Here is a 27,495-nt window from a genome sequence, read left to right on the forward strand (position 1 = left end):
ACAGACACGTCAAACTTATAACACCCCGTCGTTTTTGCGTCGGGGGTTAAAAATTACTAAATAATCGTGAGACATTGGAAACCCGGCTTGATCTCGGATACAGCACGGTTCGGCCATATTCCTGCTTTTCAATAACCGTTAGCGTGCACCGAGGTGCAACCCATATCATAATATAGTCTGGCACACAAGTTTGTCAGCAGAGATATACATACATACATTTTGTACAGTCACGCCTGGTTCTCTTAGCGACAGGCAGAGAGTCTTACAGATGTCCATTTGCAAGAAACTTGACATAATAATATATATGTATTATATATTATTATATCTCTTTCGTTTCACTTTCAAAACATCATCATCCTTGCGTTATCCCGGCATTTGCCACGGCTCATGGGAGCCTGGGGTCCGCTTTGACAACTAATCCCAAGATTTGGCGTAGGCACTAGTTTTTACGAAAGCGACTGCCATCTGACCTTTCAACCCAAAGGGTAAACTAGACCTTATTGGAATTAGTCCGGTTTCCTCAGGATGTTTTCCTTCACCGAAGAGCGACTGGCAAATATCAAATGACATTTCGCACATAAATTCCGAAAAACTCATTGGTGCGAGCCGGGGTTCAAACCCGCGACCTCCAATATTGAAAATTGATAAAATGATGAAAAAACCCCCAACATAGCGGACCGATTAGCGACTAACTCAGCTTTCAAACAAAAATAAACTAAATCTAAATCGGTTCATCCGTTCGGGAGCTACGATGCCGCAGACAGACACACATATGGACAGATAGACACGTCAAACTTATAACACCCCGTCGTTTTTGCGTCGGGGCTTAAAAACTAGAGTAAGATATGAATTCATTAAATCGAGGCAAAATTATATTTTAAATAATTTTAGAAGACAAACAAAACCATAATAATTTACAAACTTTCTAAATAAATTCCGTTTTGAAGCAGCCCCATCTGTGTCCATCCAAATACAAGTATTATTGTACAATTTTATTAGAATTGTGCACAGTTTTTATCATAAAGCGGGAATCTGCATAACGGGGCGAGCCAAGGATAATTGGTATTTTATACAGCTCCTTCGGGTTTCCACTAATATTGGATTAGTATGGATAAGACCCAGACCCATGTTTAAGGACCTATTTATTCACTACTAGCAAAGAGGATCGAGTATTATAGAGTTACTCTCGGAATAAAATGTGTAATCACAGTGCATAGACTGCCATCTCTTGACACAAGCTTAAAACTTTTGAAACTCAGTTTTGACAATTTGGCCCATATTCTTAGCTTGATATGTATTAAAATGTCAAATATTAATATTAGCGCCATCTAGCTGAGCGTTCCCCAAAGGTGTAGCACCATCTAGGCCACCGTACCTTTTTATGTATGGTACTGAGGTACGTTTTTTCTTAGACTTTATCTATCTAGATGAAGTTATATATGTCTTTGCTACTAGCTTTTGCCCGCGGCTTCGCTCGCGTTAGAAAGAGACAAAAAGTAGCCTATGTCACTCTCCATCCCTCCAACTATCTCCACCTAAAAAATCACTTCAATTCGTCGCTCCGTTTTCCCGTGAAAGACGGACAAACAAACAGACACACACACTTTCCCATTTATAATATTAGTATGGATAGGCAAATATTTTGTGTTTCACCTCAAATTATTAGGTGATTTGTGTAACTATTTTTGCATAATAAATTAAAATAAGGCTTGATTAAAAATTGTTGTTTAATAAATCAAATTTAAAAAACTTGTATATTTTATTTCAATTGAATTGAATTTTAAATTTGTTTATACAGTGTGATTTATCTACTGAATACAAACTATGAAATATAGGTATTTTAATAAATTGGTATTCCCGATGAACTACAAGTATGGGGTTCTTCAAAAAAGGAGTGTACAAGTTTCGGCACTTGGCAACGCGCATGTGACACCCCTTGAGTTGCAGGCGTCCATAGGTTACGGTGACCGATTTCCATCAGGCGGGCCGTATACCTGTTTGCCACCGACGTAGTATAAAAAATAAGGGTTATATAAAAAAATATAGCCATGTCCACACTAACCTTTCATCGCACCCTCCATATTGAAATGAGCACGCGGCGGTACAAACAAACAAATTATATATTTATGTATATGTATACATACTTGTTGCTTCTTATTCTTACTGTAATACCTTTGTTTGAGGATTTGTCTTTTGAAAGAGGATTATATTATTAAGAGATTTATTATGTCTTATAGCACTATAAGTACCTATACAGTGTGTTAATCCAATAGGGACAAAAATATAAACTTTTTCCCCTCACTAGCGGAAACACGTGTTTTAATTTGTCCTTTAATAACAGCGGGTAAAAACGCATTTTATTCAACGCGTAAAGTAATTTGACCTCGAATAAAGTCAAATTAACTGCTTTAAAATTGATAAAAGTAGGTGAATCTAGTAAAGATGATTTACCACCTGTGGAACTACTGGAAGCAGTGAATAAACGAATTTTTTGCGTTGTAGTTTCCTCGCTATAGTGAGAGGAAAAGTTTTGTGTTACACTCGGGTGCAAATGTATTTTACTTCTCGTGTGTTAAAAAACTCGCAAGTTCAGGATTCTATTCTCGAACCACTCGCTTCGCTCGTGGTTCAACTATAGAATCCTTTCACTTGCTCGTTTTTCAATTCCACACTCGGCGTTAAAATACAACTTTGCCCTCTTGTATAACAAATAACTATTACTTCTCGTGTGTTAAAAAACTCGCAAGTTTAGGATTCTATTCTCGAACCACTCGCTTTGCTCGTGGTTCAACTATAGAATCCTTTCACTTGTTCGTTTTTCAATTCCACACTCGGCGTTAAAATACAACTTTGCCCCCTTGTATAACAAATAACTATTATAGCCTCACTAGCTTATGCCCGCGAAGCCGCGTTAAATTCGAGAATTGCAGAACCCTAAACGAAATCTCAGACAAAATGCCTTAGAAATTAAAAACTGCTCTGTATGCTAACTGTTAGCGAATTTAACGACCAGTTAACTTTAACTGCGACGTAAAACTGTTAGTTTTCTGACTGAATTGTTAAAACTACCCTCCGATTGCCAAAAAGGTTTTAACCACCAAGAAACTTCTTTTTCGCGCGAATTTTCTTCTAAATACTTTGAGACAAGGATCAATATCTATATATTATTGCTCTTAAGTGTGTCTAAGATCTTTTGGAGCTGACCAAGATGGCCGTCTGGGAGTGTGTTCGAGCATAGAGGAAAACAAAGGGAAGAGTTGCAACTCCATACATCAGTAAATGCGAGTTATTTGTATAGGCATAGTTAAGTGACATCTAGCGACAATCACGCGTCAACTAGCGTAAATTATGAGTACTGCTACTTATCAATAGATGTCGCGACGAGCGAAGAGTCTAATGCTCACCAATTTTTAGCTAATATTACAATAGTATTAATCAGTATTCTGTTTTCAATTCCTTCTGCTTGTAATATAAGTTGTAAACTGTTCTAATATTAAATTTTTGGCAGACGAGACACTGTTGCCGCTTGAATAGAGTAGTGGTACTGATAATTCACGCTATTTGACGCGTGATTGTCGCAAGATTTTTTTTTTGTATGAATAGGTAGACGTTTGACCACGATCACACCTGATGGTACGTGATGATGCGGTCTACGGTGGGGCACGCTTACCTATGAGATATCTATTTACTCTTGCTTTAAAGAGACTCATGTGGAAACACAGACTCAGGCAGGGCATTCCACTCCTTGGCGGTTCGCAAAATAAATGTTGAAGCAAAACGCTGAGCGCGTATTTTTGGAATACTAACCGTAAAGCGATGCCGCATTGTCTGGTGGTCCTATGGTGAAATGGGGACGGAGGAACAAGGTTGTACAGTTCCTCAGCGCACTCTCCGAAATGTATCTTGTCGCTAGATGTCACTTAACTATGCCTATACAAATAACCCGCATTTACTGATTTGATTGAGTTACAACTCTACCCTTACTTATTCCTTTATGGTACGAGTTAGTGAATTTTTGTATTACTGTGTTTTATGTTAACACGAATTGGAGTGATATTAAAACTTTATTGCTGTTGAGACCGAAATAACGGCAGTTACAGGGTTGGGACGTCAAAAATTGCCTCAACGTTTTAGTACCGTATTATGTTAGTAGAGGGCTAAAATAAATGGAAGCGTTGGTAGCCCAGCAGTAAGTACGTGCGACTTTCGTTCCGGAGGTCGCGGGTTCGAACCCCGGCTCGCACCAATGAATTTTTCGGAACTTATGTGCGAAATGTCATTTGATATTTGCCAGTCACTTTTCGGTGAAGGAAAACATCGTGAGGAAACTGGACTAATTCCAGTAAGGTCTAGTTTACCCTTCGGGTTGGAAGGTCAGATGGCAGTCGCTTTCGTAAAAACTAGTGCCTACGCCAAATCTTGGGATTAGTTGTCAAAACGGACCCCAGGCTCCCACTCCCACTTATCAAGTACTTATCAAGAAACTTTATTTACTTATTTATTAAAATATTTGTTCCTGAGTCATGGATTAGAATTAACCACATAATTAGAAGAGAAACATGGACAGTAGTTATGTTTAAACATAATTTATATTTAATAAATCAAAGAGAAAGATATAAAGTAAATGAAATGACCGTGACGTCACTCCTCAGTATTTCATCATCATCATCATCAGCCTATCGCAGTCCACTGCTGGACATAGGCCTCCCCAATTTCACGCCACCGTTTCCGATCTTCGGCTGCTCGCATCCAGCTGCTGCCAGCCATCCTGCGCAAATCGTCGCTCCACCTTGCCTGAGGCCGTCCTACACTACGCTTGCCGAGACGCGGTCTCCACTCAAGAACAAGAACAAGTATTTCATAGTAATTCCATATTACAGTTCTTAAAAAGAAGCTGACTTGACTATTAGGAAACTAGCCTATTAGTAACTATTGTGTAGAAATAAATGATTAATAAAAGTGTAATTATAACCCCTTGTTGCGTAATGTAGGTGACAAACGATTATTTATCATTTCGACCCCCTTTTTTTGAATTGTTCAACGCAAATTTGCTCCTGGGACTGACTAGGTACTTACCTTGTTTTTTTTTGCGTTAAAAGCATAAATTAGATTATATGATAGTGCGCTCAGTTCTTGTAACTCTTATACAAATAAACACCATGTAGAACATAAGTAACAGATAGTACAAACATTCATATGGCTACATCGATTTTTCAGCATAAAAGTTTTGTATTAATTTGACGACCGGTCTGGCTCAGTCGGTAGTGACCCTGCCTGCTGCGCCGCGGTCCCGGGTTCGAATACCGGTATGGGCATTTATTTGTGTGATGAACACAGATATTTGTTCCTGAGTCATGGATGTTTTCTATGTATATAAGTATTTCTACATTATGTATATCGTTGTCTGAGTACCCACAACACAAGCCTTCTTGAGCTTACCGTGGGCCTCAGTCAATCTGTGTAAGAATGTCCTATAATATTTATTTATTTATTTATTTATTAATTAAACACTTTTATTACAAGAAACATTATATGTTTTTTTAAGAATCTAATTCTAACCCTTTATTGTGCAGTAGAAACGACATATGTTTTTGACCTCTTTTTTTCCAAAATAATTGAGTGCCTAGGAGGCTTGGATTGACTACAGCCCGCGAAATTTTTTCGCTTAAAATGAAAGCATAACTTGGTTGTATATTTTGTAAACTTTAACAAATAAACACCATGTAGAACATAAGTAACAGATAGTACAAATACTAGGAAGTGTCTGGGGTCTATCGATCGAGGTCCGTATGAAACATTCATGGCTACATTGATTTTTCAGCGCGGATACGCCCAGTGGGAGTAGGAAATGTGAGCAGAGTTAGTGTGCTCACGGATGCGGTATGGTTTGGAGTAGGGTTGCAAAAAAACGGTATTTTTTCTGGCTTGAAAAAAAAAAACATGAAAAAAACCGTGAAAAAAAAAAACAGTTTTTTATCTGGAGTATGTTTTTTTCTAATGTACGAAATCTCAAAATTTGCAAAGCTGTTAATACTTTTATATAGTTTTTTCGACTTAATGTTAACTATTAAACGAATTTAATCAAATAACTTTCATTTGTGGTCTTATAAAACTAACATTTACGAAATTTGTAGTTGGTAGTTATCACTATTTACTGTTGGCAACACCACCGCCTCTCCACGCTGAACGATGCATCGGGGATTCCCCAATAAACGTTTGTATACAGAATGTTAATCGAATTAAAATGTACGTTATTGTTATTGAAACACGTTACAACTCATGAAAAACCGTTATTGTCGAATTATTTGTTCATCTGAAAAAAAAAACTATATTTAGAAAAAAACCATGGTGCTCGGTTTTTTTTCATGTTTTTTTCAGAATTATGAATCAGGTCCCTATTGCACTTACAAATAGTGGTAATTAAAATATTGTATGGATTTTTTAGAGCTTTTTACCTTAAAAGTTAGCAACTTTACCTCAGTAGTAAAGTTACCAATGAAGGTAAAGTTGCCACAATTCATGGTATAAAAACAAATATATTTAAAAGATTATTAAAATTGTGAATATAAAAATATTGGCTTCTAAAATACATATAAGTACCTATATTAATCTTGCAACCTTGCAAATTGGTTGTTTTATATGAAAATCAATTTTTAAAAACTTAATCTACTTAGTAGTTTTTTTCGGTAAAAACATTACGGATGTTGTACTTAGGTAAAGTCTACTATAAAGTTAATCGATTATGGTTGTTTACTGTTGTATGCATGTCTTATATAAATAAAGATTGAGACCTTCATAAATTTATAACAAAAGCTAAACTTAAGGTCCAATTTTTATGTGTATTAGGTACAGATTTTGTTCAGTTATAGCAAGGATGATTTTTAAATTAATAAAAAACTAAGAATCGTACCTTCATTTGTAAGCGCCACCTATTAAATACTATCTTAACTACACTGATGATTTTTCAAAATGTGTATTGAAGTGATATCATGATACTAAAATAAAGGACTATGTCATTTGTTTAAAAAAATAATTAAAAACACGCAAAAATATTGATGATTTTTGCTACTTACAGGCTGCGAAACAGCGCCATTTTGTTTTATCGATGAATTGTGAGCCATTTCAGAGGTACACTTTTTTTGTATGACTATTTCAGTCCCGGTATATATCGTCCTTGTTTATAGTTTAATTTATTAGTTTATAAGTTTTTTTTACTTATTTTAATGTATTTTTTAAATCTTTTTATGGGTAAAGTACCTAAATACCATTACTCAAAAGTCCAAAACCTAATTAAACCTTCGTTTTTTTTCGTTTAGTTTCAATGCCGCCTCAAAATTTCGTACATCCTCAAAAAAGCTGCCACGCCCACCGCTCGCCCCGCCCCGCCAGGTAGGCGTGTCCACATAGACAAGATAGCTTATATACGGAAGTACATAACGGTTGGAAAACTAACCGGTTGAGGAAAAGAGGGTTGAGAGTTTGAGAGTTGGACCATTTTTTTTTTCAAAGTTGTCCACCCCACTTTTTTGTAACATGATATTGGGTATGTTTTACGCGATTCACACTCACGAGGTCTTTCGATCCTGAAAGGAGAAAAAAATGTCCTTAAGTTTCCATACATTTTTCAAACCTTCCATTCCGTTACCGCCATACAAAATGTATGAAAAAATGGTAACGAAATGGGGAAAAAACCTTGGGACAACTTTTTTCTCCTATTAGGATTGAAAGAGCTCGCGATTCTGATTGGAAAGGAAACCACATAAAAAATTCCAAATTAAAAAAAAGTGTGGAGGACAAGTTTGAAAGAAAATGGTCCAAGTTTGAAGGTAGAGAAAACCAATATGGAAATTTTCAGGATAAAACATACGTTTTCTTCGCATTTTCTCTCAAGGCCATGATATTTTTTTTTTCGAAAATATAAAAATATTTTAGATAATTATAGCGAAAATCGCGACAAGGAAAATTTATAAATTCAGAGGTCACAAGTTTATATACCGACAAACAAACAAACACACAATCTCTCACTCTAAACGCATACCTACTCCGTGCCGTCGTGGGTAATAATTCAGAGCTCACGAGATTAAATAACGACTTGTAACAAAAATATACTTTAAGGTATAAGATTTGCATCAAATTAAGTTTGCAGAAAAGAGAGTAAACACATAATTAATAAAAATAAGTGATAATACTGATAATCATGTCTTTAAAATAAAGTCGCCGTCAATAGAATTTGTGAACAATGTAAACGAACCTTGTAGTCAAAATGTCTTTAATTTCCATTCTAACTCATCAGATACTGGCTAAATCCATGTGTTATTTAATCAATTCATATCACATTATGATCCTCAACCTTTAAAATAATAAAATTGTGCTAAAATATTGATATTTTACATAATAGTTTGTTTACATTGTTTTCAATTTCTATTGACGGCAATTTTACGTATTCTAAAAGTCTAACTTAGAAAATTAAGATAAATAAAGAAAGTGATTATATTACTTTTTATTTCCTTCCAAATTAATAACTTTTCCCGAAAATAACTCCTTCAAAAAACTAAAAAGCGAAATAAAACAATCGCAGCCGACAAACATTAAATTTACGAGCAAAGTTGCTAACTTTGCCCCATGTGCGGGCAAACTTGCCAGATTGAGGATTAGTACCCTAATTATTTTGTATTGCTTTTTTATTTAGTCTAGGGACTTGGTTTTGGAAGTTTTATTCGATTTTACGGTTATTTTTAAGCTAAAGGATATTTCTTTTATTAAATTGTACATTTGCCGTTCGGAGTTTTTCTTAAAAAACACAGATCTTGATACAGGCAAGTATATTACCAATAATTGGCTTGAATTTCATTTTTAACCCCCGACGCAGAAACGACGGGGTGTTATAAGTTTGACGTGTTTGTCGGGGTTTTTTCAAAATTTAAATTTTATAGTTAGGTTATTACGAAAGCCACTATAATCTGACCTTTGAACTGATTATTCTAGTTTCCTCTCGAATCCCGATAAGCGACTGGTAATTAACCATTATACCTTTAAGTATTTTGAATAATTATTTGGTACAAGCTGACGTTTGAACTCACGACCTCTGAATTAACACCTCTTACCGCTTCGCCATTAAAATATTTCCCAAGTCATCGCCAGTCCCTATTATTTTTCAGATCACTTTTTTCTTTCCCGTTATGGTTTTTTGGTGTAACCTTTTCTAAGGCCTAAGGCCGAGCTCCGCGTAGGGCCAAAGGGCCAAAGCGTCCAGGGAGGTCAGTGCTCAAACACAGAACAAAAGTTCGTATCTAAAAGCGAAGGCTGAGCTCCGTTTATGGCCGAAAGCCCGAAGTAATTCAACAGGGCAGTGTTAAGACACTGAACAAAAATATAAGAATCTAAAGGCGTAGGCGGTAGGCGTTTTTAAGGCAGAACAACGCAAAAGAAATGTCTATCGCGTCTTTCGATCTAAACTCCCAAAAATATCTATACATTTTCTACAAAACTACTAAATATTTTATTGAAGGGTAAGGGTCAAATTGTTTCTACAAGGCCACTTCACATCCGTCAGGGTAATTGGATAATATAGCGGCATTTGGTGGCCCGACGCGTCCAAGTGGTGAGTGCTTTAACAAAGATCAAAAATATAAGTGTCTAAATGTGATGGTGGTATGCGTCTTCGACACAGAATAACTCAAAAATAATATAATCCGCATCCTAAACAAAAAAAAAATATTTTCTACAAAACTACTAAATATTTTATTGAAGGGTAAGGGTCAAATTGTTGCCACAAGGTCACGTCACATCCGTCAGGGTAATTGGACAATATAGCGGCATTACCCATATATTTACGACGCCCGCCGCGTGTAAATATTTAAGGAGTTGGCAACGGCTTTATGGGCGGGGATAGGGAAAGGTGAATAAAATTCGGGGGAATTTTTGTTTTGGCGAAAGTGGGAATAGGCCTCCTACTAGTCAAATCAGCTTCTTTTTAAGAACTGTCAAAACGATTTGCCAATATGAAATTACTAGGAAATACTGAGGAGTGACGTCACGGTCAATTCATTTACTTTATATGTTTCTCTTTGACTTATTAAATATAAATTATGTTTAAAAATAACTACTGTCCATATTTTCCTTCTAACTATGTGGTGCTTTATTTCGTGCACTGCATAATTTTTTTTAATTTTAAGTATAGGAAACTAGCCTATTAGCTTCGAAAACTTCAGCGAAACATTAACATGTTCAATAGGCAACTTGACTGTAGGTACTTCAAATAAAATATTATATACCTTGCACGAAATAAAGCATCAGATAAATATAAGAAAAACATCGATAGAAGTTATTTTTAAATCCAATATTTAATAAGTCAGGTAGAAATATATAAAGTAACTGAGTTGACCGTGACGTCACTTAATTCGATTTTATATTAATTCCATATTAGCGAGACGTTAATTCGTTTTGACAGTTCTTAAAAAGAAGCTGATTTGACTAGGAGGCAAGTAGCCTATGAGGAGCACACTCAAAGGTTATGACAGATGGCGCCACCTCATTAGTCCACAGAGCAGAAGAATATTTTTTTTTTCTTTCACACATATGAATGACAGTGACATGCCTAGACACTTGCACAGGCGCCGCCTGGCGGGATAAAATATCAGTGTGCCTCCTCATTATACCAATATCAAAATAGGGTAATTTCATATACTTAAAATGTAATATTTTATACATACATACAATCACGCCTAGTGAGTAAATACTCAAGAGTATTTACTCAGTATTTACTCAAAATACCCGTATTTACTCGTTTTTACTCAAATTGGTGGGTATAAACTATTTCGCGTGCTGAAATGGAAATACAAATTAGAAATATTGGTATATTTTGTTATCGACTACTAAGTTAAGTAATCAAATTTATATTAATTTTATTTTAAAGACGTGCTCTCCATACATGTAACTATTTTTCACAAAAATAAAATTCAGAAATTACCAGTGTGTTATACATCATCTGATAGGTCTTTAAAAATTAATTGAATGTTTCTAAAAAAGTTTTTTAATAATATGAACAGTTTTGGAATAAAACGATAATTAAGGCCGAAATAATGTTTATACCTTTATAACTTTCGAAATTGTTGTTGGAAAAATATCCAGAAACCGTCAAATTATTGGCCATATAATACAAAACACAAAACTAGTACTTTAAACGTCACCAGCTGAGCCATTTTTGAGTTTTCTTTAGAAAACTCTTAATAAAAGGTCGTAAGTGCCACATTAACAATCACTTCCGAACGTCATGCCGTTATCTAGAACATCAATTTCATTGAAGTCTCATACTTTTACTGTAAATACCTGCTTTCTTAAAACAAAACTGCTAACTAAACATTATCACTATTTTTTTCTCACAATGATTACCTTTTTTTCGACAAACTAAGACTCCTATAAGCTTCTAATAATATAAATCTCATTTAAACATGTCCATTGTCCACACAGTTAAAATAAACACGACTAAGTACTTAAATCTCATTTTTTAAATTATTTTTAGGTAACAGTTTCTACTCACCCAAATGAGTAAATACGAGTATTTACTCGGTGCTTTGAGTAAATTACGGGTAAATACTCAGTATTTACTCACCCCTACCCATCTCTAATCACGCCTGTATCCCATAAAGGGGTAGGCAGAACACATGAAACTACTAAAGCTTCAGTGCCACTCTTGGCAAATAAGGGGTTGAAAGAAAACGAAACTGTGACATTGCAGTGACAGGTTGCCAGCCTCTCGCCTACGCCACAATTTAACCCATATCCCATAGTCGCCTTCTACGACACCCACGGGAAGAAAGGGGGTGGTGAAATTCTTAACCCGTCACCACACAGGCAGCAGGCAGGGTAATATTTTATGCAGTACGCAAAATAAAGCCCCAAACAATTAGAAGGAAAATATGGACAGTAGTTATTTTTAAACATAATTCATATTTAATAATTCGCATATTTTATAAGTCAATGAGTTGACCGTGACGGCACTAAGTGCGTTGTCTATGTCTATGTCTATCATACCTTTTAATTCAATATAATCACGCCTGTATCCCATAAAGTGGTAGACAGAGTACATGACTACTGTCTCAGTGTCTCAGTGCTATTAATAATATATTCTAAATATATTAATAATTATCTGTATGAATTTAATTGGATGTTATTTTCGAGTATGTAGCAGTAAATGTAAAAATATTTAATTGAAACAATTAATTTCGTCATTTTGTTTTCTTTAAGAGCCTAGGCCGTTTTCACATTATCCGATCCGATATCGGATGTCGGAAGGATTTCAATGGAAAAAATCCAAGATGGCGCCTGCAATGTATGGGATATCGGTCCGACATCCGATATCGGATCGGATAATGTGAAAACGGACTTAAGAGTTAAGATCAATACATATTATTTACAAGCATGTCCTTTTAATAAAAAGTAATATTCATCCCGCAAAAAAACATCATAACATCCTGAACAGAAAAACAACATTTAAAAAACGCGCCTTCATATACATTCAGATATCCCTGTCTCAAACAAATATTTTAGAAAAACAACCTTAACCTGGTTGGTCTCTGAATACAAACATTTTCGTAGAAAACTTGTATCAACCAGTGTTTGAACTAGGGATGTTCCGAATATTCGGAAACTATTTGGCCGAATAGGAGGCCGCCAGTCTGGAACTCCTCGGTGTGGAGTTGAGTTCAGTCCTCAACTTTGACACCTTCATTGAGTCAAGCCAAAGCACAAACTGCGACCAGTGGCCCGTTTCTCGAAAGGTACAACCCTTGTAACAAGTATTACGAGTGTGTTTCCATGACAATCCATACGATTTGACAGTTCGCCCACTTGTAATACAAGGCTTGTACCTTTCGAGAAACGGGCCCCACAGTGGCCCGTTTCTCGAAATGTACAACCCTTGTAAGTATTACGAGTGTGTTTCCATGACAACCCATACGATTTGACAGTTCGCGCACTTGTAAATAAAGGCTTTACTGGATAACCCACTGTATTCAATACGTGAATTTTTTGACATAACTGTATAATTTATTATTCTCACTATCCTATTGTTATTATTCTGACATTGTTGTGTTTATTTTTATTCCTTATTTTAATTATATTGATACCATTTTCTTTCTTTTATGACGATCACAATATAAATTCTTATAAATTGACATAAACGTAATTTGTACTGTAATCATGTTGTGAAATAAATATATCTAATCTAATCTTTTCTTGTACCTTTCGAGAAACGGACACCTGAAAGCTGGGAATCCTAAATAAGGTGAAGCTATATCGATACTTTACACCTGGACAGCTTGTAACACTACAAAGCTCAAGTCCGATCCTGTAGGAGTATTGCAGCCACCTGTGGGACGGCTCAGCTAAATACCAACTCGCCGCTTTAGACTCAGTGGAGCGCAGAGCCAGGAGGATGATTGGCGACAAGAAGCTAACGGCCAAGCTACAGTCTTTAGCCCATCGGCGGAAAGTCGCCAGTCTGTCCGTGTTTTACAGGTTGCACTTCGGGGAGTGTGCTCAAGAGCTACACGAGCTTATTTCACCATCCCCATTCTACCATCGGACTTTTAGACGCACGGCCGGTTTCCATCCTTACTTGGTAGATATTCCGCGAATTCGCACGAAGCGCTATGTTTTTATTTTCTTATGCGCACTGCCAAGGAGTGGAATTCCTTGCCGGCGGCTATACTTCCGAGCTCATATAACCCGGCAACCTTCAAATCAAGGGTGAACAGGCATCTTCTGGGCGAGCGCACTCCATCGTAGGCCACGTCTTTGCCTTTGGCTAGTTTGTGGCCAAGAGTAAGCCCTTTATAAAAAAAACCGGCAAAACCGAATACCGAATAGCATCCAATGATTCGGGCCTTCCCTAGTTGCAACCCTTGAAATATATCCGATGTAACGGACGTCTTAGGTTAGCTTTCGTCTCACGTACACGGTGTATATGTATACACGATGTGTACAGGTATACTGTACCTGTATCAAATTTAAATATACATCGGGAGGGTACGTGCTTACTCATTACGGTGTATACAGGGGGTTTGGGTTTTATAATTTTTCGTTTTATTTAACTAATTTAAAACAAAGGGTTTTTTAATTTGAGCCATAAAAATATTGCTATTATTTAGGGCCCGCCCACATCTAGCGTCTCGCGAGCGTAGCGTCGTCGGGCCAACTGGAAAAGACGACGTGTCGGCGCGTGTGCGGCATCTTTTTACATACAGTTGGGCCCACGGTCGAAGGCAAACAGACATACGGTCCATCTTATGGTAACGCCAGTGTGTGGCGATACTAGGTAATTTTTGTTTACCTATTATAGTGGTAAATTTGTATTTTGGTATCGTGTAAAATGAAATATACTATATTGTATAAAAATAAGAAATCATTATCATTCCTTTCATCAGTAAAATAATAATTTTATTGGTACCTATAGTTTTTACTTAGTACTTAGAAAAAATCCATTGCTCATATAAAACAGCATCCTGTAGCTGTAGAGAGGGGCAGTATCGAAAGTAACCGAGCGGTAAGTGCAGTATTTTGTACGAAATTATAGCATTGCGGCAACTAGGGAGGGGACATGGTGAATATTGTGTCGATATCGACAGATTAAATATTAATGGAATTAGGGTGATTGTTGATTTTATTATTTGACTATGCTAGTTACTACACTGACAGACACTTTCTGTCAGGTCACAGAGCAAAATATTTTTTTTTCTTGATGAACATCCATACTAATATTATAAATGGGAAAGTGTGTGTGTCTGTGTGTTTGTCCGTCTTTCTCAGCAAAACGGAGCGACGAGTTGACGTGATTTTTTAAGTTGAGATAGTTGAAGGGATGGAGAGTGACATAGGGTACTTTTTGTCTCTTTCTAACGCGAGCGAAGCCGCGGGTAAAAGCTAGTGATGCCATAATCCTGTGTTGTATGCATTATTGTGTTCTTTGAAAATAAATTTCAGGTCTTGCAACAAAGATGATTCGTACTGTATTGCTGTCTTATATAACGGAATACAAATAAATAATGAACACAAATAAAATATTATTAGAGTATTTTTGAATAAATAGTAAAAAAAAACATACCTTATTAAATTAAATGTGTACTCTTTCTTTGTTAAACTGTAACTGTAATCGTAAATTATTATGTAACTACTAAAAGTTCTATTTTAAAACCACAAAACCTTAATAATATCATAGATTAAATATAATATTCATCGATATCATTAAACACTATCGACAACTCATTACTCCCCGCCCTATAATAGTCCCGCTAAGTGCAGTCTCGCCGCCATAAGGTGCGCGACGTACAGCACTAATTATCGATACTGACTACATCACTAGACTGTATGACAAATCGTCTGCGAGTGCTTTTAAATTGATATTTGTTTTATTTAATGCTCTGTCTGGTTAGGTCTTGAGAATAATGGAGGACATGTTTGTGTGAAGTTTTTTGAATGATTGAATAGATAGATAGATAGATAGATAGATAGATAGATAGATAGATAGATAGATAGATAGAATACTCTTTATTGGCACACCTCAGCAAAAGATACAGTGGAGACAAAACAAATGATTATAAATAGAGGCAGACAACAGGCGGTCTTAACGCTAAAGAGCGATCTCTACCAGACAACCTGAATATGTTGCGAATCTTTACTTTCGGATCTATATAAGTTTTAAAAGTAAACAATTGTCTACACCGTGTTTTTTTTGTTTTCCGTTAAATTCGACACGCAGTTAGGTTCATCATCAGGAATACAGGTGGTATATCGCTTTTTGTTAAATTCGAAAATAGTTATTTGTTATACAAGGGGGCAAAGTTGTATTTTAACGCCGAGTGTGGAATTGAAAAACGAGCAAGTGAAAGGATTCTATAGTTGAACCACGAGCGAAGCGAGTGGTTCGAGAATAGAATCCTGAACTTGCGAGTTTTTTAACACACGAGAAGTAAAATACATTTGCACCCGAGTGTAACACAAAACTTTTCCCCTCACTATAGCGAGGAAACTACACCGCAAAAAATGCGTTTATCACTGCTTCCAGTAGTTCCACAGGTGGTAAATTATCTTTATTACTGGGTTCACCTACTTTTATCAATTTTAAAGCAGTTAATTTGACTTTATTCAAGGTCAAATTACTTTACCCACTAGTGGATAAAATGCGTTTTTACCCGCTGGTATTAAAGGACAAAACACGTGTTTCCGAGCTAGTGAGGGGAAAAAAAAGTTTTTCGTTTCCATACATAATAAATGGATTAATTAGTGTGAGAGGACCTTAATCATAACATTAAACGCACACGAACGCAAACAAGCACAAGGAATTGAAAACAGGGTACTGAATAATACTGTTGTAATATCAGCTAAAATTGCTAAAAATTATTGAGCATTACACTTTTTGTTCCTCGCGACATCTATTGACAAGTAGCAGTAGTGATTATTTACACTGATATTACTCTGGAAGTCTCTAGACTCTATCCTGATTCAGGATCTATCCTGAATTTAATTTTTGAATTTCTTTTGTCCATATCCTACTGCTACCGCTTACCATGGTCAGCTTGTTTCTTAACAACAGTTGTAAACAACATCTAATCAAATTACTCCTAACTCCCTAGTGCAATAAAATGCAGCATGCAATACAAGTGCATTAATATTAGATCCGTCTGGTAGTAATAAAATGCAGGAGTGTATTATTTAATAGTTTGAGTTCCGGTCCAGTCGGATGTTGTTACGGTACGACGACGTATATAGTCGTCAAACCCATACTAATATTATAAATGGGAAAGTGTGTGTGTCTGTTTGTCCGTCTTTCACGGCAAAACGGAGCGACGAATTGACGTGATTTTTGAAGTGGAGATAGTTGAAGGGATGGAGAGTGACATAGGATACTTTGTCTCTTTCTAACGCGAGCGAAGCCGCGGGCTAAAACTAGTATATTATATTAAGTATATTGTGGTGACGGGTTAAGAATTTCACCACCCCCTTTCTTCCCGTGGGTGTCGTAGAAGGCGACTATGGGATATGGGTTAAATTGTGGCGTAGGCGAGAGGCTGGCAACCTGTCACTGCAATGTCACAGTTTCGTTTTCTTTCAACCCCTTATTTGCCAAGAGTGGCACTGAAGCTTTAGTAGTTTCATGTGTTCTGCCTACCCCTTTATGGGATACAGGCGTGATTGTATGATTGTATGATGATTAGACTTATATTGACCGGGATATAGACCGTGATTACCTTTTTAACCGACTTCAAAAAAGGAGGAGGTTCTCAATTCCACTGAATGTTTTTTTTTTTTGTCGAGCTCCCGATATTTCGACGCAGTTGCATGCATCATGATCGGGAGCTCGACAAAAATCAAAAAGGTAATCACGGTCTATATCCCGGTCAATATATAAGTCTAATGAAAATAACCGTGAATCATTCAAAACTCTTATTGTATGATGATTGTATATTACATATCCGATCCATATCGTTTTCGGAGTGTAATATTAGACGAATTTAAACTCGAATCAGCCGTGCTGAAACAAGATCAACCATTATCCATTTTACACCTGAACATTAGGGTAACCATACTAATAAATTGTAAGAGACAGAATAAAAAGCTTCTCATATGCAATAAAGCTTTTAAAAGCTATAAGCACGTGACAATAACGTGGCGTGTCAACAAACAGTAAACTAGGGTAGGGTGGCCATGTCTTGGGGTAAATTATAGGAAAGTCCTAGATGAAATAGGCAATTAGGATACTCTTTTTAAACTACATATCGTCACTACTTTAAAAAAAAACTGGTATCTTCGTCTGTCAATGAAAAGAAAACTCGTCTGTCAAAAAAATCAAAACTGTTCGACACAAAAAAAAAACATTGTTCTATCTTCAAAAACCAGGAAGGAAATAGTCGAGAGCGTTTGTATAGAGAATTGACCCCTCCTCTACCGTCTTAAACATATTACGTTGTATTTTATGAAATGAAATGAAATATGAAATGAAATGAAATATTTATTTTCCAAGTAGGCATATTACAATGCGCTTATGAACGTCAAATAAAGCTACGCCGGCTCTAACCCTACGCCTCAGCCTCGAGAAGATTTCAGTCCCCCCTCAGTTGGAGGGAGGTATCCACTATGGGACCGGCAAGAAACTCGGCGGGCCACTTCTTTTCAAAACATTACATCTTATAATTAACATGCATTAAAAAACGAGATACAATTTAATCAGCAAAAGTATTCATCAAAAAAAAGAAATATTAAATTAACAGACTAGGGTTCTCAAGTGAAGTAATAGTTTCGCCATATACAAAAAGAGGGGTGATTTGTTTTCGCTGCAATTTTCCACAATATACGATAGAAAGTGTGGTCACCCTACAGTGCAGTGTGGAGGGGCCCGTCCCGTTCAAATACAACCGTTTAGCGGAATGAGCTACGACAGAACAACATCGTAAACAGATATTAGCATTTATATTATGGACGAGTGAATTTTAAGAATGGGCAGAATATCTTAAAGAGTATTAAGAAAATGTACAATGGTCTTGACTCTTGAGGACATCGATCTAAACTACCTAGATGCACCATCACGGCTTAGAATGTGTCCGCAGCAAATTGTGCTTGAAAATGTTCTAAGCACAATTGGGCGGTCAGTAGCGCTTCATCCGCCGTGTCGGCAACATGCCTAAGTGCTCCGTAAAAAAGTGCAAAAATAACACCTTATATACGTTAAAAAAGGATGACGTATCGTATTTCGGGTAAGTAATTGTTAATAATTTTATAATGTTATGCATTTGTGGCCAAAATGGCTTCCTAACTTACTAAAAACATTTATTTTCTAGAATAATTGAAGTAAATTCCTTGATTTGGTCTCACGCAGTTTGTCTCTTTCTCTCGCGCTATACTAGTAATGAGCGGACGGCGACAAAAGATGGTTGAAGTGGAACATAGTTAAAAATGGAATGATGGAGTCGCTAATTTATATTTTTTGTAAAAGAAGCCTATTTCATATTAATAATGTATGTATTTATTTATTATTATGGACCAATAAGTCTGAAATAAATGATTTCAATTCAATAACATTAATACATATCTTATAAATTACTTTAATTATAAAAAGAAACAACCCGGGAATAGCAAATTCGTTTTTAAGTAATAAAAAAGGTTTTTATTCCAGATTCCCAAAACAAGACGTTGAAAGGGAAAAATGGCGTAAGATTATAGCTGAGGAGCGGAGAGAAGATTTACCCACACAAATCTTTGAAAGAAATTACGTAGAATAATAAATTAATGTCATCATTCAATTCTTCTTTGTTTTAATAGCTACTTAATTCATATTCTCCAAGTGCACCATCCCTCACACACACGGCACCACATACAATCCCTCAACTGTTTACCTTCACATAATCGCTACACATACACTCACTACACGCACACACACACACACACACACGTATGTTATATATATATATATATATACATACATACGTTTGTCAAAAATGCCCTTTTTCTAGCACCCTGTATGTTTTTTCCAAAATCTGTAAATGCCATTTTTCATAAATTTGAAATTGATGGATGGTCCCCTTAGACTATTTTCATGTAGGACTACGGGATCTCATACCGGCCTTACTGACCCGCTATCAAAATACACCCTGTATAAGTCCTCATAGTAAAAATTAAAAAAAATTAAATGCACTTTTACTAAGTTTTGAAAATAAAATGAAGTCTTCTTTCAGCAAAATATGCTATCTACGATATTTAAGGTACTTTCCCTCCATGTGGCATCGCCGTGGGACACCCTGTATATACCTCAGTTGACTCTATTTAATAATGCAAACATTGCAAAACGTGGAGATATTGATCAGTTGCAATTTTCCCCCAGTCCAAATTGTCCCGCCGTACCTTATATATTTTTTTGTTTGAGATAATATCAATAAAAATATCATACAGTAAAAACTCATTTTTTTTCGCTTAAAATACGCAAAATCTCGAAAAATGTTATACCAAACGTTTTGTTCCTTAAGAAATTTTCTATCTAATAGGATTTTTTAAAACAGTTTTTCGCAAAAATACCGCAAATTTCCTCATTCTCGCCTTTCATCTCATAGCGCGACTCCCATGATGCCTCTGTCCATCCTCGTTCCCAATGTAAAAATGGCGTTTAGATTGTTGCAGCGCGAACGAAATTAAACTTATGCTGGTTGCAATAAGACGTAGATTTGTTTAAAAATATGCACACCTGCGATCTGCGGTAATAAAATTTTATGGCTTTCGCGATGATCACATTCATTAATGTCATAACCGCCAATTGCTTGCATTTGAAATTGAACTTTAAGTACTAAGAAATAACGTTGTTTTTGTAAAAAATTAAAGTAGTTTTTACTACATTGCGAAGTTTTCGTTTGTCAACTAGACGCACACATTTGCAACTTGGCGATCGGACACTTTTGAGTGTCGAATTTGTAGGTGATAGTGTATCTTGGTAGTTTAGATCGATGCTTGAGGACGACAAAATTATACATAAGTATATTTAATTTGTAACTAATGATGAGTCTGGGTGTGATATTACAAATTTAAAAAGGGCTACATCAAAACTTGACATGTTCTACGGAAGATTCATTTTTGTCGCAATTTTTTGGGCTTTGTAACATACTAAGTTGGCCAGTATGGCCTATGTATATATCCATACTAATATTATACATAGGAAAGTGTGTGTCTGTTTGTTTGTCCGTCTTTCACGGCAAAACGGAACGACGAATAGACGTGATTTAGAACTGGCAGTTGAAGGGGTGGAGAGTGACATAGGCTACTTTTTGTCTCTTTCTAACCCCCCACTTCCCTAAAATGGGGGGAGAACATTTGTATAGCGCATTACGCAATCTTTAAAGCCGCTGGCAAAAGCTAGTTCACCCATAAATTATGCATAATTCGCCTGCCCTTATTCCAGTCATTTGGGGTCGGCGCAACATGTCCTTCTCTTCCATACCTATGGCACTGGTCCCACCGCGAGCTAGTAAGCTATGAGCTATCGGCTATAAAAACGAACAAAAGATAAGCATTCCCGTGCAAATAAAAGAGACACGGCGATACTGATAGCTCACCGCTGGTCGAGTAACTATAAACATCGCCGTGTCTCTTTTATTTACGCGGGAGTGATTACCTTTTGTTCGTTTTTATAGCCGATAACTCATAGTTTCAACTCCTTCTATATGCGCTGCCTGCGTAAGATCTTGGTTTGGGCATATCAAGATTATCAAGGCAAGACAGGGTGACAAACCAGAGGGTTCTAGAAATCGCACAGCTGCCCAGTCTGACTGCGCTTCTCAAACAGAGGCAACTGCGTTGGCTGGGGCATGTGCACAGGATGGAACCCTCCCGTTTACCACGCCGTGTTCTTCTAGGCGAAGTAGCGAATGCCAAAAGAGATGTTGGGAGACCATTGCTTCGCTTCAAACACTGCGCCAAGAGGGACATGGCAGCCTTTAAAATCGAATACCAAAACTGGGAGAAGCTTGCGGAGAAGCGGACGGAGTGGCGAAAGTGCGTTGGAGATGGTCGCAAGTTCGTCCATGAGAGCTGGTTTGCGGCACTTGCTGACAAAAGGGAAAGAAGACACCATAGCGAAACGTCGCAATCGGTTGCAAGCTTCCCTTGTCAGCTATGTGGCAAAGTATGTCGCTCTCGCATAGGTTTCTTTAGTCATCAAAAGCGATGTCTCTCGGACATTGCACCATAAATCGTCCGAAATAGACGCTAAGGCCAGTAGTAGTAGCTCTTAGCTTACTAGCTCGCGGTGGGACCAGGGGGGCGATTTTTGAATCTCACAAACGGGATTTGTCACTAAAATACGGGTTGAAAACGGTGACTTGCTTATTATTTTCAGTGACAATTTTCTGAATTCGAACGCGTGAGACTCAAAAATCGGTGCCTATCACCCGTCATCTCATCATTCACTTGTTTCCGTTTCATATTATCTTTCACACAGTCTATCCACCTTTTCCTTAAATAAATTACTGAGGGTGACTTTATACAACACTATGTAGCTTTTGCCCGTGGCTTCGCTCGCGTTAGAAAGAGACAAAAAGTAGCCTATATCACTCAACTATCTCCACTTACTCACGTCAATACGTCGCTCCGTTTTGCCGCGAAAGATGGACAAACAAACAGATTTTAACAGATACACACACTTTCCCATTTATAATATTAGTATGGATGTATAACGGTATTACTATTTTAATTTCTCAGCAAAATGAAACACAGATTACAGATTACAAATATTTATTTTTAATTCGTAAATATCAAGCTAAAATAATGCACAATTGCATTAAGGTACATAACATTAGTTGTTCAAAGTTGACTCAGTCATATCTTAAACAGATTCTCCAACTCCATCCTATATTTTATTATATTTAACAAAACTGTCATTTTCTTTTACCAATGCGCTTAATAAATCGTCCAAATTCTTCATTTCATCCTCAACATTCCTTGCTACATCTCTGTTATTTAAATTACCTTCACCAATTTCATTATTTTCAAAGAATCTATTACCTTCATGTTTACGGTCTTTTATATCATCATTTTCTTTTCTCATTTCTTTTTCTTTTATGTTCTTATAGTCTTCAGTAATGTCATCAATGGATGTACGTTTTGTATGTTTCTTTCCGTAGTAGTTTAGGAATTTGTATGATTTCCGTTTTCGTTTATTGTGTAATTTTGGCTGCCGGCGTTTTCGGACCTGTTCTTGATACACAACTGATGACTGAAAAAGACGAGAAATTTATAGAAATTTGTGGAAGATACGAATTCTTTTCATTTTCGTAGTAAGTAGATCAAGCATTTTTAGAACTGAAGTTCGTGGCTCCCACTCTTGGCTTCAGTTTTTCCCATATAATGTTGAATTGTCCAAAAAAAAACACCTTTTTCTGTTACTGAATTTGTTTTATCGATATCTTTCTGATTTTGATAGATATCAGAACAGAAGGAAGATTATGAGGGAGGAGGGGAGAAAAATGTTAACTCAAGCAGTAAAACTAATAACAATACTAAAATTAAATTAGTATTTTCAACTATGATATCGACTTAAAAAGAAGAAATGGGTGAATCAACTTTTTCTTGCCTGTTATTGCCATGGTTACGGTCCCCTGAGTCACGCTGGTTTTTTGCAATATTATGCTACTTAAACTATGGAAACATGCATTTTTCTGGCGTTAAGCAAGCAACGTTCCTTAATTTGCCACCTACAAACATGGACTGCATGCTTGCATAATTTCAGTAGCATAATTGTGCATAAAACCAGCGTGACTCAGGGGACCGTAATTATGGCAATAACAGGCAAGAAAAAAGTTGATTCACCCAAATACATAATACATTTCTACATACCCCATATTCATTGTAGTTAGACAACTGTTGATGTAGATAATGTAATTGATGTTCTAGATATTCTCTCACACCGCTCATCTTGCTCTGAAATACAAAAAAAGAACCTAAAAGTACTTTCCTTTAAAATTATATATCAATGTGTACAGTCAAGTGTAAAAATATGGGTGCGTACAACTTATCAAAAATATGTCCCATAGCACTTTATGTCGGCGGAATAAGGTCTCGGTACATATTTTTGAGCGGATAAAATCGATACGTATTTTTGCACTTGACTGTACTTAAATCAGTATTTATTGTAAAATTGAATATCGAAATTAACACTGTTGACAAAAAAATACTCTGTCTAAATAGAAAACTAAAAATCAATGATTAAGGATCACTGAGTTTCAAAATCATTTCTGAAATTGTGCTCAATTTGCCCTTTTTAAAGGACGCTGGGACGTGGTAGGTTAAAAGTCAATAGTTACATCTCCTTTAGTGCTATCTCTGTATAATTTAGATTGTATAATCTAGACACTCGCTCCCTACATCGGGAAAATATGTCATTTCTGTTATTGGTATCTCTGTCACTCTTTACTGATATATTACCTTGTCCTCTTCACTCATTTCATCATACTGCATAATAAGGTCTTCAACATCGTGTATGGTGCCCAGACACTCGCTTCTAGCGTCGGGTGACAATAGGTCATCTAGGTTGTGCATTGCCGACATGGGACCTAAAAGCAAAATTGCTATACATAAACCCTGTTTTTATTGAATTCCATTAACTTTAAGGAAAGGTTCTTTAGATCAAATACAATTAATTTCTCTAAGAAGCTAGCGTCCTAACTCGGTTATCGATTTATTAAAAGAATAAAGATAATTACTGAACACGCGTGTGACAGCCTTTACCAGTTCCTAATGTTATTTGTTTTGACATATGCCGTCAATCACTTGACACTAACTAGAATGTTATTCTTAAAGGTCTCTCACGCTAATAAATTCATTTATTATGTATGAAAATGCAGAATTTTTCATGCGACTTTAACTAAAAGTGATATACACGTGTCGAATTTAACGGAAAACAAAAAAAAACACGTTTAGTTTTCTCAATGTAAAACTAGTAATGGCTCTGTGAGCTCTTGCAAAGTCTACCTTGCAGGTTAGAAATGTCAGAAAACTTTTAAGTACTTAGTATTTTCTTTATAATTTGACTTGCGTGACGTCATATTATTTATTTATTTACAAGAACGGTTTACACCAATTATACTTGCATTACATTTATATATATATACATTTATATGGCGAACAGCTCATTATTTCCGAGCTCTGATTATCACAGTTTAATGCCATGCCAATTGCGTCGATGGCGCTTAAAAGTTCTTTTTTTCTATCAGTTCCACTTTATGTAGGATAACTAAGAAATTTCTATGGCCCCGTATTTCCTTAAGAGTTTAAAATAGTAAGGAACCCACCAGAATCGAAAGTGTCGACGGAGAAACCGTCGTTTCGTTCTTCAGTGTTTGGCGACATCAACCAGGCGAGGAAGCTGCGTAGGTCGTCTGGTAACTCTGGAACATGTTAATTCATGTTTTCAAATTATCCCATGAGGTTCAAAAGTTTTGAGCCTGTGTCGAGAGATGGCAGTCTATGCTCTGTGACTACACATTTTACTTTAACAGTAACTCTCTGTATACTCGATCCTCTTTAGTTTTATACAACCACATTCCCCTTTTTCTCGTCTTCCCCCCCAATACTTCCCACATTAATTTTTAATACATGTACCTTTAAAACAAACTTCTTTATATTTATTTTTACTAGGTAGCTTAATTCTGCGGCTTGGCACGTGTCGTGTAAAATGCAAAAATTCCATACAAACTTCCACCTCCTATTTTAGGGAATTGGGGGGTTAGAAAGAGACAAAAAGTAGCCTATAATGTCACTCTCCATTTTTTTTTCAACTACATATCTCCACTTGAAAAATCACATCAATTCGTCGCTCCGTTTTGCCGTGAAAGACGAACAAACATACTTTCCCAATATTATAAGTACCTACCTATGGATGGATAATAGACACATTAACTTACGCATGCACGTCTTCTGTTTGACCTGAAGGTCTACCAGCTCCGACATTAGACCGACTACCTGCTGCATCAGGGAAGTCGCTTGATCGCCATCAGCTCGCACTGCAAAACAATTTTCTTTCAGAATAGAAAATATATAGAGGAATTTCTCTAATTGCCTTGTCCTAGGTAGTGTAAACACCCCGATCTCAGTACGCTCTGCCTCTTACGAACGGAAAAGAGGGTGAAACGCCAGAGTAAGTTTTTAAGAAGAATGCCATTAATAATTTAAATTATCACGATATATTGAAAACTTAGTGAATAGGGCCGTTCCCCCTTCTCTCCAGGAGAAGGAGGAACAATGTCGAGTCCCACACAGCTTGCGCAATTGCATTTCCACTCCGTAAAAAAAAGGTGCTGTACCTCAGAAAAGAAAAACGGAGTCCCTATAGGATCACTTTGTTGTTCCAAGTTGTGAGCGTCTATCTGTCTGTTGGTTTGTTCGTCTGACAATCTTTATCTCGAGAATAGATGAAGTTATCGAGTAGAAATTAAATGTATCTCTTATTTGACCTTGAAACTATAAAATTAAACGTCTACGTTCCGTGATAAAGAATAGGGCCGTATTACACCGCTAAAAGCAAATGATTCTACTTTCTTTTGATCTAAACATTCTAAGAATTGTTTTTTAAAAATAAGACTATTCTTATAATAAATTAATACTATTTATTAAATTCAAAACTGTTGATAGTCACCTTCCCTATTGGTAGTTTCGTGAATCGCTTGGGCAGCTTCTTGGCACACTTTTTTCATGTTTGCTGTCAAGTCCTCAAATACACGCTTGCCGGAGTCCTTTAAAAATATTATAATTTAGTCTATTAAAACCAAGAGTTACACAAGGCAGAGAAATAGCGCAAGCATTGCTTTCAACTGGAAACCGCAGAATGCCCGAATGCTCTGAGTGCCCTGTTCACTCATGGAAGCGGTCCGTCGAGAATGAGCTGCGAGCAGCCAGGTAAAGCTGGAGCGAGGCCACGATGGTCGTTGAAGATGGAAAGGCGTAGCGCGAGCTCGTAAAGGCCCTTTGCACCTCTGAGGCTCCTTAAGGCTGCTTTCAAAAAAAACGTCAAAATAATGTAAAATTGATAGTTTTAGTCGGTGAAATACTACACTTTCCGTTATCCAATAGATTTATTTAATTCAAGTTCCAGTTAGAGCATCTTATTATCTTGATTTTTATTTGAAAACTAACTCACTAAATTAATTATGAATTTTTCTCTAATGCACGTTTAGAAAAACGCACGTATAGAGCTGAATCAGTCGATCTTATTTGTAAAATTTGGACAATTTTGAATATTAAAACGGGTAAATTTATAATTCGTATATCCTGTACCACAATCATTTCAGACTAGATTTTTATTTTAAGTTTTTGAAAAAGAGTAAACTAGCCTAAGGCCAATTCAATTTTTTTCAGAAATTACCTAAAATTAAGTGACAATTTCTTTGAAAATCTACATCACATCGAAGCAAGTTTTATACTAAATTAATCTGCAACGTTTACTTAAATTGCTGTTATGCCTTAGTGATTATACATTGCTATTATTGATTTTTGCCAATTTTTTGAAAACGAGCCTTCACCGGTACAATTATTACCACTTTTGGACATTTTCTCATATTTTGTTAGACCAAGTAGAAAAAGTCCTATAATGTGATATATATTTATAAACTACTCGCAAAGCCCTTTAATTTGATACCACTAGGGTTTGCTCCCGAGAAATACCGGTACCGAAAGTACCGGGAATTCCCGGGATTTTTGGCCAAGCAAAGAACCGGGAAATCAACTTGAAAAATCCCGGTACTTTCGGGACTTTTTAGTGAATTTTTTTGCTACAAAATTGATTTATTTCTGTTTATATTATTTAAACAGTTAAAAAATAGGCATAGGTACAGTAACACTCGCTTAATCACTATTTGATAGCGGGTGGCAGTGGCAGCCTGGCAGCCGTGGCCACCGCGATACCCAAGCTAGCCCCACTAGCCAGTTCAGCAGTCTAGTTTTGTATTTTTGGTAAAGGTTTGTTAT

General features: G+C 36.4%; 1 protein-coding gene across 1 annotated transcript in view; it reads right to left on the reverse strand.

Moving 5' to 3' along the window:
- Positions 1-22,384: 22,384 nt before the first annotated feature.
- LOC125238970 overlaps positions 22,385-27,495 on the reverse strand; it is a 105,467-nt gene continuing 100,356 nt past the window's right edge. Inside the window, exons 17-22 of the mRNA XM_048146470.1 lie at positions 26,168-26,264; positions 25,437-25,535; positions 24,825-24,920; positions 23,959-24,086; positions 23,371-23,454; positions 22,385-22,750 (exon numbers count right to left, since the gene is read on the reverse strand). Of these exons, the coding sequence (XP_048002427.1) occupies positions 22,385-22,750; positions 23,371-23,454; positions 23,959-24,086; positions 24,825-24,920; positions 25,437-25,535; positions 26,168-26,264 (870 nt within the window). The remainder of the gene's footprint in view (positions 22,751-23,370; positions 23,455-23,958; positions 24,087-24,824; positions 24,921-25,436; positions 25,536-26,167; positions 26,265-27,495) is intronic.

The sequence above is a fragment of the Leguminivora glycinivorella genome, chromosome 24, assembly GCF_023078275.1.
Source record: "Leguminivora glycinivorella isolate SPB_JAAS2020 chromosome 24, LegGlyc_1.1, whole genome shotgun sequence".
NCBI lineage: Eukaryota > Metazoa > Arthropoda > Insecta > Lepidoptera > Tortricidae > Leguminivora > Leguminivora glycinivorella.